We start from the raw sequence: 15,243 nt of genomic DNA, 5'->3' as shown, positions 1-15,243 counted from the left end.
TATTTTCTCCATTCCAACCAATGGTATATACTATTTAGTAGCATGAATTTAACTCATACATGTTTTATGAACTGAATCTGAAAGTTTTATTTGATATTTTAAAACTTGGTTAGTCAGGAAATTGGAAAGCTAGCTCTAAATTCTGTTCTATTCTGGCTGCAACACAACGATCAAATACCTACCAGATATATAATTTACTAATAAGGGGGATACAGGCAGAGCTGTGCTTACTAGAATATTGTGGATCCCAAGGTAGAAAGAAATGTTCTCTTTGACAGATAACCAGATTCTTCGCTTGTGACCATCACCAATAAAATTTCATTTCAGTCCAATTTAAGAGGATTATTAACTAAATAATATATTCTTGCAGTCTAAAAAGTTCTGAAAATCCCCAGACAACTGGGACCATAGAATTTACAGTCTACTGACATATGCTCATTAAAAAAGCACTCTACACCTTGAATTTAAATGACCATCCCTCGAGTAGGGGGGGGAGAGGAAGTAGTCATACCCTGGTGCGAAGGGGTACCCAGAGAGGTACACGCAGAAACCACAATCTGTGTGTGTGCATGTTTATCTAAACATTTAGATAGGTCGAGTACAGTAGTTCTATAAAAGGGATTTTGACAAAGGAAAAATATATTTCTGGGCGAGGAACCTGTGTCGCCCAATGAAATGCTCCTTAAAGCACCATTTCAAAGATATAAATACTGCTAAATATACCAGAGAAAAAAGTTGCATGGAATGCTAGGAATATATCCAGCTCGCTCGCCCTTAAAGGGTGTCGGTATTAAAACTGGGGCGAGTGATACCACTACCAGAGATCCCTAAATATTATAAGGATTCTCTTAAGATAAAAATCTTATTTTTATCCTTTTCCCAAAACAGGTGTGGGCACTTATCATTCTTGCAACCCTGTTCCTCTGTCTCATCCTGAAGACCCTTTCGATGGTAACAGAGTCACGCATGGGACAAACGTCAACTGGAAGTCTCCAGGTGATCTCCTTCAATGTATTCCGGACCATAATCAACCAAGGAAATCTCATTTCAGTATCACTGTGGTCACACAGATGCATTTTCTTTGCGTGGTACAGCTTCTGCATGATCATTTACGGTAATTTATCTTTTTCACAATTTTTAAAGAAGTATTTCTGAGATGTTAAGTAAACTTCTAAACATTGCTTGTACAGAAATTAAATATTTTAGTCCAATTATTGATTGATTTTCCTAATTGAAAGGAAAGAATTGATTCAAAATCTATTACACTTATCTTTAGCTAAGTGAATATTCTACCAATGCACAAATGTTCATTTCTTGCGATATATCTTCCTATCAATACTGTATAATAAAAAAAATAATGAATAGTGAAAGAACAAATTTTTACAATAGATTCAAAATCCTATTGCACTTGACTTAATCTTAGAAAATATTCTATCTCTGCAAACGTGTCCATTTCTTGTGATATATCTCCATATCAATACTGTATAATAAAAATAATGAATAGTGAAGGAACAAATTTGCATTTGTAGTGATATATCTTCATATCTACCATATTATTATTATCATTAAATGCTAAGCTACAACCCTAGTTGGAAAAGCAGGATGCTATAAGCCCAGGGGCCCCAACAGGGAAAATATCCCAGTGAGGAAAGGAAACAAGGAAAAATAGAATATTTTAAGAACAGTAACATTGAAATAAATATTTCCTATATATACTATAAAAACTTGAACAAAACAAGAGGAAGAGAAACTAGATAGAACAGTGTGCTCGAATGTACCCTCAAGCAAATAATGAATAGTGAAAGAACATATTTGACAATCGGTATCAGAGTCTAACGCTATCTTCATAACTTTTCAGCTCTTTACTCTGGGACGCTCATTGCCGTGTTGGCCATACCATCGTACGAAAAACCAGTAGATTCTCTTACCGATCTTCCTTGGGCAGTCCTGCAGGAGGGGTATACCCTTGGGACGAGTCGTATGTCAATGATGGAGTTTCTTTTCAAGGTAAAGTTTAACCTTGAATCAGATGATAGAATTAGTTAAATAGATATAAGTATTTGAGAAAAAAATGGTAAGTATCAAAGGGTCCCAAAGATAAGTAGCACCACATGGAAATGGATATATAGAAGTAAAGATTTCATATTAAAAGATAACATATAAAAAAATAAATACCGTAATAACATAAAGGAATAGATCATGAAAACTCCTTTGATAAATCAAAGACAAATAATAAAAGATGAATAAATTAAGAAAACTTTTAAGATAAATAACAGGTAAACTAAGAAAAAATACTCCTATCCAACTGGTCAGTGAAAAAAGAAATTGCACCAAACTATACCTTTAATTTTGATGGTTCAACTATAGTATATTATTAAGATCACGAAGACACTCGTCCACAGTTGGAATTATAATGTTTGGATGATAAATGTTGTATTAGGAAAGCTTATCCAACTGAGTCAAATAGCCACTGGAATTAAAGAAAGTCAAAATAGCCATAAGAAACAAAATAGAAGACAGAAATCCTCAGAGGAGATAGGGAGCAACAGTTTAACCCTTTTACCCCCAATGGACGTACTGGTACGTTTCACAAAACTCATCCCTTTACCCCCATGGACGTACCGGTACGTCCTTGAAAAAAACTGCTATTTAAATTTTTTCTGCATATATTTGATAATTTTTTGAGAAACTTCAGGCATTTTCCAAGAGAATGAGACCAACCTGACCTCTCTATGATGAAAATTAAGGCTGTTAGAGCAATTTAAAAAAAATATACTGCAAAATGTGCTTAAAAAAAATAACCCCTGGGGGTAAAGGATTGGAAAATTCCAAATAGCCTGGGGGTAAAAGGGTTAAGTAAGACCACTTTCTAAATTACCTATATTGGATATAAAACCAAAGTTTACATGATTGTGTTATTGAATTTATCCAAGTATATAATTATGTACCTTTTAATTATGATTATGAAATTTTAGAGGATCATGTCCAGCAAGTTAGCTAATATTGAATAAAGTCTAATAAAAGCGTTTCTCTCGAAGTACGCCACTGAAGGTATCTACAAGGAAACGTGGGCATTATTCAACCACGAGGATCGAGACCAAAGCTTCATCCGAGGTGACACGGCATATGAAGAGGTAAGACAATTTGCAGTGATTTTCAACATACAAACACACACACACACACACACACATATATATATATATATATATATATATATATATATATATATATATATAAATATATATATATATATATATATATATATATATATATATATATATATATATATATGTATATAGCCTATATATATACTACATATATATATAACGGATTTTGAGCGAAGCGAAAAATCTATTTTTGGGTGAGATAGCCATGGCGTCCTGATGGAAGGTTCCTGTTTGGTAGCTTCCTTGGGTATAAGACTACTAAGATATTCCCAGAGAATTTAACCACAGGTTATCACAGAATTCTAACTTCTGGAGCGAGTATCTCAAAGGTTTCCCTTTAAGACATCGTAATACAACAGGGGACACGCATGTCTGGTCGTGCCACATAGCTATCTCCACCCCGAACAGAGTTAACGCTTCGGTGTGTAAGGGCTGAGAATAGCTGGGAGCCGTTCCACAGCTAATCTCACTCGTGGCTACTACTGATACTCGAGACGTAAACAAACGGACGCCATTGCTCTAATGACGTCACGCGCGTCTTTATCCTGGCGCCAGTTGCTGCCCATCACCATGATACAATTGTGTAGGGTGGGAGCAAACTGAACGAAGTAGTAGGGAGGGTCCATCAGGACGCCATGGCTATCTCACCCAAAAATAGATTTTTCGCTTCGCTCAAAATCCGTTTTTTGGGCTCAAGCCATGGCGTCCTGATGGAAGAGTACCAGAGAATCAATGTATCGTGGTAGATTTTCCCCCAGAGTTAAGTGCCTAGGCATTGACAAAACAGCAAAGTAATCTTAGGTAAGAACCATAGGAACGAAATATCCTGCCCCCCATTGGTAGGAAGTTCCCATGGGCTATGCCGACGTCAAAGTGGTATTGAAGGGCTATTCATCTTGACAGAAAAACTTTTAAGAGCTTAGAGATGAAGCAGAATGTTTGATATTTGTATAGGAACATTCTGAAGTAGGACAGTGGTGGTTGGGCACTGTGTGTAGAGTTCATCTCCTGATTATCAGAAGTAAGTATTCGTGTAGGAACCTTACTGAGGCAAGGTGAATATAATTTAGGAATAGACATCTTAAATTCTTCATGACCATAAGAAAGGAGGAATAAATAAAACTATGACAGTATGTATTTCATAGTAAGTAGGAGCTGAAAGAGACGCATAAGTAATAAAATAGAAATTTTATTTCACAATGCAGAAATTAAATAATTTACAGCAAAAGTAAAGTTCATTTACAGTAATAATAATGTACATAGAAATAAAGGCTTGCTCTTGAATCTGAAAGGGAATTTCAGGATTAGTAGGTACTCGTTCTCGAGGAACGCAAGTCTTTAAATAACACATCATGCTCAAGGCATGCGGCACTTGTGTGACACTATGACATTTCACCTGGGATAAGAACAGTTATAAAAGCACTAAGTGTTTTTAGACATCACTATGAATCACTCGAGGGTCAACATAGGCACCCGAAGAGTTAGAGTCCCAAGTAACTCACTGTTCTACGCAGAGTTAGGTGCAGGTTTCATAACACTACCTGCGGCTACCACAAAATGTTTGATTTCGTGCACTTGTTTCGCATAATGTTTAAAGAAAACTCGCGAGGACTTCCAGCCCGTAAAGTTTTTAAGGCTCTCAAAGTCCATGCTCTGAAAGAAGTTCAGAGAAGATGCCACTTTTCTAGGATCATGACCAGCGGGTGTACTGTTCGGATCCGCTCTGCGAATGAAGTAGGTGATTTTCGCTCTTAATTGTTTCAGTGACAGGTCGCTGCCCGATGTTTCTCCTTTGAAGAGTTGGCCTCCACCAAAGTTTGAAGTTCTGCGAAGATAGACCTTGAGGCTCTCTACTGGACATAGAGAGACATCCTCCTTCAGGGGGCATATTCTCCAAGGGCCCCATCTTTTGGTGGGTAATTCATTTTTGGCGAGAAACGTCGGATCAGGGGAGAGGGTCACTTCTCCTGAATCAGCAAACAGGATGTGTCCCTCTTCTCTTGATAATGCCACTATTTCGCTGACTCGAGCTCCCGAGGCGAGAGCAAATAAAAATATAACTTTCTGAGTCAGATCCTTGAGGGGGCATGAATCATTGTCCAAGTTGGAGGCGAAATGGAGCACCTTGTCTAGTGACCAGGAGATCGGTTTCGGAGGGGGTGCTGGGCGTAGGCGAGCACATGCTTTCGGCAGTTTGTTAAAGATGTCGTTGGACAGATCAATTTGGAAAGCATATAGAATTGGTCTAGTCAAAGCCGATTTGCAGGTTGAAATCGTATTGGCTGCTAATCCTTGTCCATGAAGGTGAATGAAGAAGGACATACAGAAATCAATGGTGATTTCTTTAGGATTTTTTGCTTTAACAAAGGAGACCCATTTCCTCCAGGATGATTCATATTGCCGTCTCGTGGATTCGGTCTTGTATTCCTCTAGGAAGTCTAGACTTTTCTTCGAGATCCCAAACCTCTTCTTTGCGGCAAGGGAGAGAAAATCATGAGATGAAGGTCCTTGATTTTCGATGATGAAGCGAAGACAGTCGACTTCTGTACTTGTTGAGAGAGAACTGGGCCCGGGAGAGGGATCAGCTTGGGCTGCAGCTCCAGGACCAGGGGGTACCAGTTGCTCCGGGGCCACTTGGGAGCCACTAGGGCCGCTGTCCCTTTGAAGGTTCTCAGTTTGGAGAGGACTTTCAACAGAAGGTTGGTGGGAGGGAACAGGTATATCTTCGACCATCTGTTCCAGTCCAGTGACATGGCGTCCACCGCTTCTGCTTTGGGGTCCTCGTACGGGGCTACGTACAGAGGAAGTTGATTGTTGTCGCTCGTTGCAAAGAGATCTATCTGAAGTTCTGGGACTTGATGAGAGATGAAGGAGAATGATCTTGCGTCTAGAGACCATTCCGACTCTATCGGGTTTGTCCGAGATAGAGCATCCGCTGTCACGTTGCGGAATCCTTGTAGGTGAACTGCAGACAGGTGCCACTTCTTCTTCTCCGCCAGACGGAAGATTGGGAGAAGCACCTGATTTATCTGGGGCGATCTTGAGCCCTGGCGATTGAGACAACGAACTACCACCGAGTTGTCTAGGGTTAGACGGATGTGGATCGAGGGCGGCGGGGATAGCTTCTTCAGAGTAAGAAGGACCGCCATGGCCTCCAAGATGTTTATGTGGAACGTCTTGAATAGTGGAGACCAGGTCCCTTGAGCTTGTTTCAGGTGGGAGTGACCTCCCCAGCCCTCCAGTGAGGCATCCGTGTGGATGTTGAGTGATGGAGGAGGGTGTTGGAGAGGAATGGACCTTTTCAGGGCCATTGCTTCCGACCACGGCTTTAGGAGGCGTCGAAGTCTGTTTGGAAGCCGTCTCTTGAGGTCTCTTCGAGCGATGGATGCCGATCGTCTCCAGACTCCCGCGGCATCCTTTAGCTGTGCACGAAGCACTGGGTTTGTCACTGAGGCGAATTGTAGAGAGCCTAGAACTCGTTCCTGCTGTCGTCTTGAAATGCGTTTGGATTTCAGTAGTCGCTTGACAGACCCTGCTATTTCCTTCCTTTTCTTCTGGGGGATGGAAAGGCGGTGTGACTGAAGATTCCAGTGGATTCCCAGCCACTGAAACTTCTGAGCCGGAGAGAGGCGAGATTTCTTCTCGTTGATCTTGAATCCCAGGTGTTCTAGGTACTGGGTAACTTCGTCGCAAGACTTTGTACACTCTTCGGGCGATGGAGCCCAGACTAGCCAGTCGTCGAGGTAGGCCATCACCTGGACGTTTCTTAGGCGGAGCTGTTGTACTATGGCATCCGCCAGCTTTGTGAAGATCCGAGGGGCCACATTGAGGCCGAACGGCATGGCCCGGAAGGCGTAGCTTTTCCTTTGGAGTCGAAATCCTAGGTAGGAGGAAGCGTGATGGTTCATTGGAATGTGCCAATAGGCATCCGCCAGGTCTATAGAGACCGTGTAGGAACCTTGAGGCAGAAGGGTCCTTATTTGTTGAAGCGTCAGCATCTTGAATTTGTTGTTCTCTATGAACTTGTTGAGGGGGGATAAGTCCAGAATGACTCTGAGCTTGTCTGAGTCCTTCTTGGGAACGCAAAACAGTCTCCCTTGGAACCTGGTGGACTTTACCTTCCTTATCACCTTCTTGTTCAAGAGGTCTAGAACATATTCTTCTAGAATGGGGGTCGATTGTTGGAAGAACCGCTGGAAGATTGGGGGTGGTTGCACCCAACTCCAGCCTAGACCGTTCTTGATGATGCTGTGTGCCCAAGGATCGAAGGTCCAACGATCCTGGAATTGGCGGAGTCTTCCTCCCACCGGAAGCACTTCATTGCTTCTGGTGTCCCGAGGACTTGTTGCCTCGGCCGCTAGCTCCCTTTCCTCCTCTACCTCTGGAGGGACGACGAGAGGCGTCTCTGCTTGCACCCCTGGACGAGCCTCTACCTCTGGCATGAAAGGTAGTGGATGGCTGCTCAAAGGCAGGGGTGAAGACCGGTGACTGTGACAACACCGGTTGGGGGACCAATTGAAAGGTCTGTTGTGGTTGGGCAACCACTTGGGAGGTAGCGGGTCCCGGAAACTGACGTCTTTGTTGACGTTGCTGGGGTTTCGGCTTTTGAGGTTTCCTCTTAGGCTGAGGTCCATCGTCCTGAGAGGTTTTCCTTTTTCTGGACATGCCCCACTTGTGGAGAAGGTTCCTATTCTCCGTGGCGGCTCTGTCCGTTATTTCCTTGACAAGGTCAGAAGGAAACAGGTGCTTTCCCCAGATGTTGGAGGAAATCAGCCTCCGGGGTTCGTGTTTCACGGTGGCACCGACAAACACGAATTCACGACAGGCTCTACGAGCCTTTATGAAATGGTACAAGTCCTTCATTACCGTGAGTAAGTGGGATTTGGCCAGTACCATGTAGTGATCGGGTACTGCTGTGTCACAGGCCATAACTTCAAGTTGGACTTGATGAGAAAGAGATGCCGCAAGCCTCTCCTTCGTGTCTTGTTCCCGGCGAAGGAGGTGATCATTGAGCTTAGGGAGGTCTTCATTAAACTGACGTCCGGCGACGTCAGGATCGAGCCTACCCACGACGAAAGTATGTTGGACATCTTTCCATTGTCTAGTGTCAGGGGGTGTCACGATGGAGAAGGGTCTGCACTCCTCCAGTGCAGGGCAGGGTTTTCCTTCTTCCGCCGCTTTAAGGCATGCAGCCAAGGCCTTTTCCAAAAATGGAAGAATCGCAGTGTCAGGTGCGACATATGTAGGATGCTTCTTGCTCAAGGCAGGAAGCTTAGAGCAGGTAAAGCCCCTGCTCTTAAATGCGGAGGCTAGCATAGCCTGGGCCTTTGCGAGATCGAACACTATCTCTTCTTTAGGTTCGGTCTCCTCCTTCGAGGCAGGTTCGGAACGAAGCCGGACGTAACAGTCCGGGTAGGCCTCGAAGCTTGGGAAGAATTCCACATCTTCCAACGGGACCGTGCCGATTTTGTCACTAACAAAGATCCTGCCGGTCGCAATAACCATATGCTCTGCATACCTCCACGGATTGGCATGAGAGCAAGCTGGGAGATCCTTGACCGAGATCTTCTTCGGTTCTCTGGATCCAATCATAGACCTGATGGACTCCTGGTTCTCCTTCAGTCTGTCGTCCATGACAGCTCTAATCAGTCGGATCAGTTCTTGGGTAGAAGAGGAAGGATCCGGGGTCGAGGAGGTAGACGGGATGGACACATCCGTCGGTGTAGGAGTAGGCGGAGGGATGGACGAGGGAGTAGCTCCAATCTCCGACTCGGTGTATTCCACCTTGTCTTCGTCCTCTTCGGCTCCTTGAGCCATAAGCGTCTTCTCCGTGTCTTCCGAGACGTCAGAGATCTGTTCATCATCCTCGGAATCTAAACGACACTCGTGCATGGACTGAGCCATGACCACATCAGGTTCCACCGTAATTTGGACAGTGGGGATTGCTTCCTTTGGAACCACTGAGTCAGGGGAGGCCTTAGGGAACAACAGGGACCTCAGTTCTTCGGTGGCCAGGTACGGTCCAGTAGCATTTCTCTGAAAACCACGCACCCACTTGCGCAGTTTTTCACGAGCAATGTCTCTAACCTCCGCTGAGGGAGGGTTATGGAAGGCCTCAACTAGGTAGGCCTGGCAGACCGTACATTCCAGTGGATTCCAGAACTTCCAATCCCCTTTCTTGTCTGAGCAAGGGGCGTGAGTCCTGCACGCCGTATGTCCGTAAAACTGGGAGCGTTTCACAGCACAGTATGCGAAATCGCACTTCATCTGCTCCTCCTGTGGAAGAAAGAGAAAATGAGTATGGGGGAGTCATAGGAATGGCTCTTAAATTAAGTTAATATTAATCATTAATTTTAACTTAAAGAAGGTGTGATGCATAGAGAATGAAACAGTAAAGGAGAACATGCTCCATGCATCCCGCCCGGCTGGTTACCATAGGCTTGGTCCTGGGATAATCCAAATGACCGAGATCATTGGATATAGTTTCCTAGGATTCCCATTATATTGGAACTCCATGGAAAGCCAAGGACAAGGTTGGGATCGAATTCATTCGGTTCCCAGATAAGAGCCAGAAGGTCTCATTAAGGGAAACTGCTTCTGGCAACCAGCCGCGCTAAGATGCACATAGCATGCTGGAAATAGAAGAATGCAAAGAGACAGCATGGTCACTAATAGAGCAGTACTAGGTACTGATCTTAGAAGCAAAGCAGCTTATCTATTTGCAAGGTAGGGCTATCTTAGTCTTATGATAGCTACAGAGAGGGGGTGCAAGTATTCTTGACGCCTCCGGGGCATCCGGCAAGCCGCCGGCACGCCGGAGCCCGCTCCAGCATAGATTCTGGCACTAGAACAGACAATTTTCAAAGTCAGTTAGATACCAGGATGGCGGCCGCCGGCACAACGGCGGCACGCCGGCAGGGAGCGGCGGCTCCGGCAGCCGGAGGATGCCGGATTGGTGACTGGGGTAAGGATGGTACAGGTAGTATCGGGTTGCCGGCAGTATATGCCGGCACTCCGGAGATCGACCGGCAAGCGGACGATTAGATAGGAGTAGGAGAGCTGCCGGTAGTAGCCGGCGGCAGCCGGCAGTCCCTCGGTACACGGGGGGCTGGCGGCAAGGGTAGGGAAGTCACCAAGAGGGAGGCAGGTATTGCCGGCAGAAGAGGCGGCAAGAGACCGGCACCCGGATAGATAGAGAGACAGGGGAAGGGGGGGAAGGATGCAGGAAGTACCTTCAGGGTTCCAGACATCCCTCCCCCTCCCTGAGGGGGTGTACCCATGATAGAGACAGGCTCTATCATCCATAAGCAGGGGTCACTAGGGACCGGGAGCAGGTAGCCCAAGGGAGGACTAGGGAACACCCAAGAGGGGGGGGGAGACTCCCTTATGCAGAGCCACACTAGTAACTAACCTTATAGGACACTATGAAGGTATATGTACCAGAGCGGACAGCACAGGGAAGCTCGGGTAGCCCTACTCATCCACCCTAAGGAGGATTTGTAGGACAGGGGACAGATGAGTATAAACTAACCTAAGCATAGGCTAGGCTATACAAGAGATAGGTGGGGAGGGAGAAGAGAGGGGTCTTCCCAGGAAGGGTTTCTGTACCAGAGCGGCCACAAAGGGAAGGGAGGACACTCCCTAACCTAAGATTAGGCTGATCGGCTAAAACGGTGCAAGAGTACAGTTTCAGCATGGAACAGAGAAACCTTCCTAACCCGGCCTAGATCAGGGCTAAAAGTCCTGAACTAGGCAAGGAAGAAGACGTATCGCTATCGCAGGAAAGTCGTAGACTATCCTAGCCATAGAGGTAGGCTAGCCTAACCTCACTCTCAGACGCAATCCTAAAGGGGGTTCATTCCTTTAGGGAGGACTGAGAGGCGATATAATACTCTATTAGACAATAAATCCCTTTACTCAGAAAAGGGATCAAGGCTAATTAGAGGGAGTGCCAAGGCAGGGGATGAAGGAAGCATATAGGGGTCCTAAGGTTAGGTTAGGCTAGTAAGAATCACTGACTAGCCTATCCCCTATATGGTCCCTGAAGGCGAAAACATTTGCATCACTAGTCAAAAGTATTGTAAAATAATAATGCCACTATCTTCATAACTTAGTCTAGGATCACTGATAAATCATGCATGAACACTTGTATATAGGCTCCTGGCCTGGGGGCTATAGTAGCCGACTGGTATGAGGTCAATCGATGACCGATAAAAAGCGTCTAAACACGATATAAAAGTTCCTAGCTATGAAGACTAAATAAACTAATGTATTCGATTAGTATATAAGGCCGGAAGCGTTGTTGTGGCTAACTAAATAGGACATGCAAAACAACAACGACGCCATAAAATGGCGGGTCCGGTAGAGGCACAGCTCTGCCACAAAACATCAATTATTTCGCGAAATAATATTTACTTTACGGCCAGAGCTTAATTAAACAATACTGGAACCTTGTACTCAACTTTCCAGAAGAAGGCGAGGCTGAAGGTAACGACATAGCGAAGATGCAAAGCGATAAAGTTCACACAAGGGAAAATCCGTCTCAGTAGGGCAGCTACTAAACAAAGGATAAAGACGCGCGTGACGTCATTAGAGCAATGGCGTCCGTTTGTTTACGTCTCGAGTATCAGTAGTAGCCACGAGTGAGATTAGCTGTGGAACGGCTCCCAGCTATTCTCAGCCCTTACACACCGAAGCGTTAACTCTGTTCGGGGTGGAGATAGCTATGTGGCACGACCAGACATGCGTGTCCCCTGTTGTATTACGATGTCTTAAAGGGAAACCTTTGAGATACTCGCTCCAGAAGTTAGAATTCTGTGATAACCTGTGGTTAAATTCTCTGGGAATATCTTAGTAGTCTTATACCCAAGGAAGCTACCAAACAGGAACCTTCCATCAGGACGCCATGGCTTGAGCCCAAAAATACATATATATACATATATATATATATATATATGTGTGTGTGTGTGTGTGTGTGTATATATGTGTGTGTATATATATATGTATGTATGTATATATATATATATATATATATATATATATATATATATATATATATATATATATATATATATATATATATATATATATATATATACATATATATATATATATATATATATATATATATATATATATATATATATATATATATATATATATATATATCCAATTGGCTTATCAATCAGCCATGTCATCAAAAATGATGTAATTAACATTATGGCTCCACTACAGAAAATTTGTTCTCAATGATGTGACACTTATCTAATTCTAGGTACTAAAAAGAGAAAAGTTTCTCTACATCGGTCCAACGCTGCGAGCGCACACGGAGGCTCTGAGGCATGGGAGAGAGAAGTTCCACATAGGAAAAGACTCTTTCTCTTCCATGTGGATCGGCTACGCATGTGCAAGAGGAGCTCCGTTTAAGAAAGAATTCAACAGATTGTAAGTGTCTCAATGATGAGTAATTCTAATAGTACTCAAAGCTGGTTTATATAGTACAGTATATGTATTTGATATCCACAATGGCTAATTAACCAAATGCAAGGGACGCACGGGTAAACACCGAAGATGCTATGAAAGGAGTGACGTAGTTGGCGTGGGTGGAGATACAGTAGAGGTAGTAGCAATCAGTAGTGGATGTAGAACAGCACCTCGTAGTAATGGGGATATTTGAAGAGGAGATATCTAAATGGCACGAGACCTCTGGTAGTGGTTTTTCATGCCCCAGTTACTATATACCGACACATATTTAGGTGAGCGAGCTGGGTTCATCCCTGGCATTCCTATGCAACTTTTTTCTCTGGTAATACATAGCAGTTATATATCTTAGAAATGATGCTAAAGGAGCATTTCACAGGCACAGGTCTCTCGCCCAGAAATAGATTTTTCATTCGTCAAAATCTCTTCATTCAGGTAAAAGTGACTCGTACAATTCTATCCCTGTATTTTAGCCTTAAAACAAAAGATCAATAAAACTAAATAAGATAGGATATTCCTATCCCAGATGTACAGTAGTATAATGTACAAAAGATTTTACGTATACGTAGATACATAAGCTAAACTAGATTTATATCTGTTTTCATAGCTTGATGGGTTAAAAAGTATTTTGCTGAAAAATCATGTGTACTGGTTTAAATCTTCCAATATGATGAGAAAGTTTCTTCAGTTATTCGTCCCTTAAATTAGGCTTAGTGGTAGCATGTGCACCAAAGAATTACAAACACATTAGTCAGCTACGACGTCATTATCATATGAAAATAAATAAACAAGCATACTACATACATATACACTCGCACACACAGTATATTTATGTACGGTATATATAAACATTAGGAGGATAGATGTGAGAGAGGCAAGAGAGCGTGCTAGAAATAGGAATGAATGGCGAGCGATTGTGACGCAGTTCCGGTAGGCCCTGCTGCTTCCTCCGATGCCTTAGATGACCGCGGAGGTAGCAGCAGTAGGGGATTCAGCATTATGAAGCTTCATCTGTGGTGGATAATGGGGGAGGGTGGGCTGTGACACCCTAGCAGTACCAGCTGAACTCGGTTGAGTCCCTTGTTAGGCTGGGAGGAACGTAGAGAGTAGAGGTCCCCTTTTTTGTTTTTGTTTCATTTGTTGATGTCGGCTACCCCCAAAATTGGGGGAAGTGCCTTGGTATATGTATGTATGTATATATAAACATTAACTGGATAGATAGATATTAGATTATATAATCTAGTTACCATTCTAATCCTCCCATTCTATATAAGATGAATCAATATCGTTTTCTCCGACTCGTAACTTTTCAGGATCTTAAGGATACTTCAAGCGGGCCTCATCATCAAATGGAAAGACGATGAGCTAAGGAAGATGAAGAAGGCAAGACCAGGCAAGGCTCCTTCGAGGCAACGCCCTATAAAGCTAATCTACATGCAGGTGAGATTTGACCTCTGTACTGAGGTCTTCCACTGTTTTGGGTTAGAGTTTTCTTGCTTGAGGGTACACTCAGGCACCTTATTCTGTTTCCTTATTTACTTTCCTCATTAGGGTATTTTCCCTGTTTGAGCCCTTAGGCTTATAGCATCCTGCTTTTCCAATCAGTGTTGTAGCTTAGCTAATAATAATAATAATAATAATAATAATAATAATAATAATAATAATAATAATAATAATAAGTAATAAGTAATAATAAAGGATTATTTATAAACCAAATAAAAATTTCATACATTGGAAAATACAAGGACAGAATAAACGGTCAAAATTGGCAGCAATAATTTGAAACAATGAACACCAGAATTCAGGGCCCAGTAGTAACTAACTAATATTATTATTATTACTAGCCAAGCTACAACCCTAGTTAGAAAAGCAAGATGCTATAAGCCCAAGGGCTCCAATAAGGAAAAATAGCCCAGTGAGGAAAGGAAATAAGGAAATAAATAAATGATGAGAACAAATAAACAATAAATCATTCTAAATCATTTTACACAATAGTATTTTCAGTGGACTTGTAATGACTATTATTCTATAAAACTATAAAGATGAAAGACAAAGTACTTAGATATCTATTATAATGTTGGCTGTATATTTGTCAGCGATATTCTCAAGTTAAACGCACTTCTTTCATTTCAGGCTGCTTTCTATGTGTTGTTACTTGGTTACACAGTCTCAACATTCACATTTCTACTGGAGAGATTTCATTAAGATATTTGTAAAATCAAATACAGTATATACTGTAATCTTAATTTGGGATGAGCTACTGTCTGCTAGAGGATATTACACATTTCGATGGCTATCTGAATTAAATGAAACGACTCAATATTCCATTTGAGAAGGAAAATGTACTATTGACTTTCATGAATAAAGATTTCTGCAAAGCGAATAAATGTATTGTTATTCCTACAAATATCATCTGACTATGCATGTAGAGATTATAAGAATCTTAAAATGACACTTCAATAAGTATGATAAACTTATAAAAATACTGTACCAATTTGAGGCACTTCTAATTTTGAGTGACATAGTACAATTTTTTCTTGGTGGGGTCTGATTGGTAACGTCTCTGCCTGGTGTTTGCCAGTCGGGGGTTCTAGTC

General features: G+C 42.6%; 1 protein-coding gene across 1 annotated transcript in view; it reads left to right on the top strand.

Moving 5' to 3' along the window:
• LOC137632066 (glutamate receptor ionotropic, delta-2-like) overlaps positions 1-14,909 on the top strand; it is a 17,937-nt gene extending 3,028 nt beyond the window's left edge. The window contains exons 3-9 of the mRNA XM_068364044.1: positions 1-23; positions 889-1,114; positions 1,859-2,007; positions 3,039-3,134; positions 12,442-12,611; positions 13,961-14,087; positions 14,781-14,909. The exon at positions 1-23 is cut by the window's left edge and continues 99 nt beyond it. Coding sequence (XP_068220145.1) covers positions 1-23; positions 889-1,114; positions 1,859-2,007; positions 3,039-3,134; positions 12,442-12,611; positions 13,961-14,087; positions 14,781-14,852 — 863 coding nt within the window. The 3' untranslated portion in view covers positions 14,853-14,909. The remainder of the gene's footprint in view (positions 24-888; positions 1,115-1,858; positions 2,008-3,038; positions 3,135-12,441; positions 12,612-13,960; positions 14,088-14,780) is intronic.
• The last annotated feature ends 334 nt before the right edge of the window (positions 14,910-15,243 follow it).

This window comes from Palaemon carinicauda, chromosome 40 (assembly GCF_036898095.1).
Source record: "Palaemon carinicauda isolate YSFRI2023 chromosome 40, ASM3689809v2, whole genome shotgun sequence".
NCBI classification, from domain to species: domain Eukaryota; kingdom Metazoa; phylum Arthropoda; class Malacostraca; order Decapoda; family Palaemonidae; genus Palaemon; species Palaemon carinicauda.
This window is presented reverse-complemented; position numbering and strand designations above follow the sequence as displayed.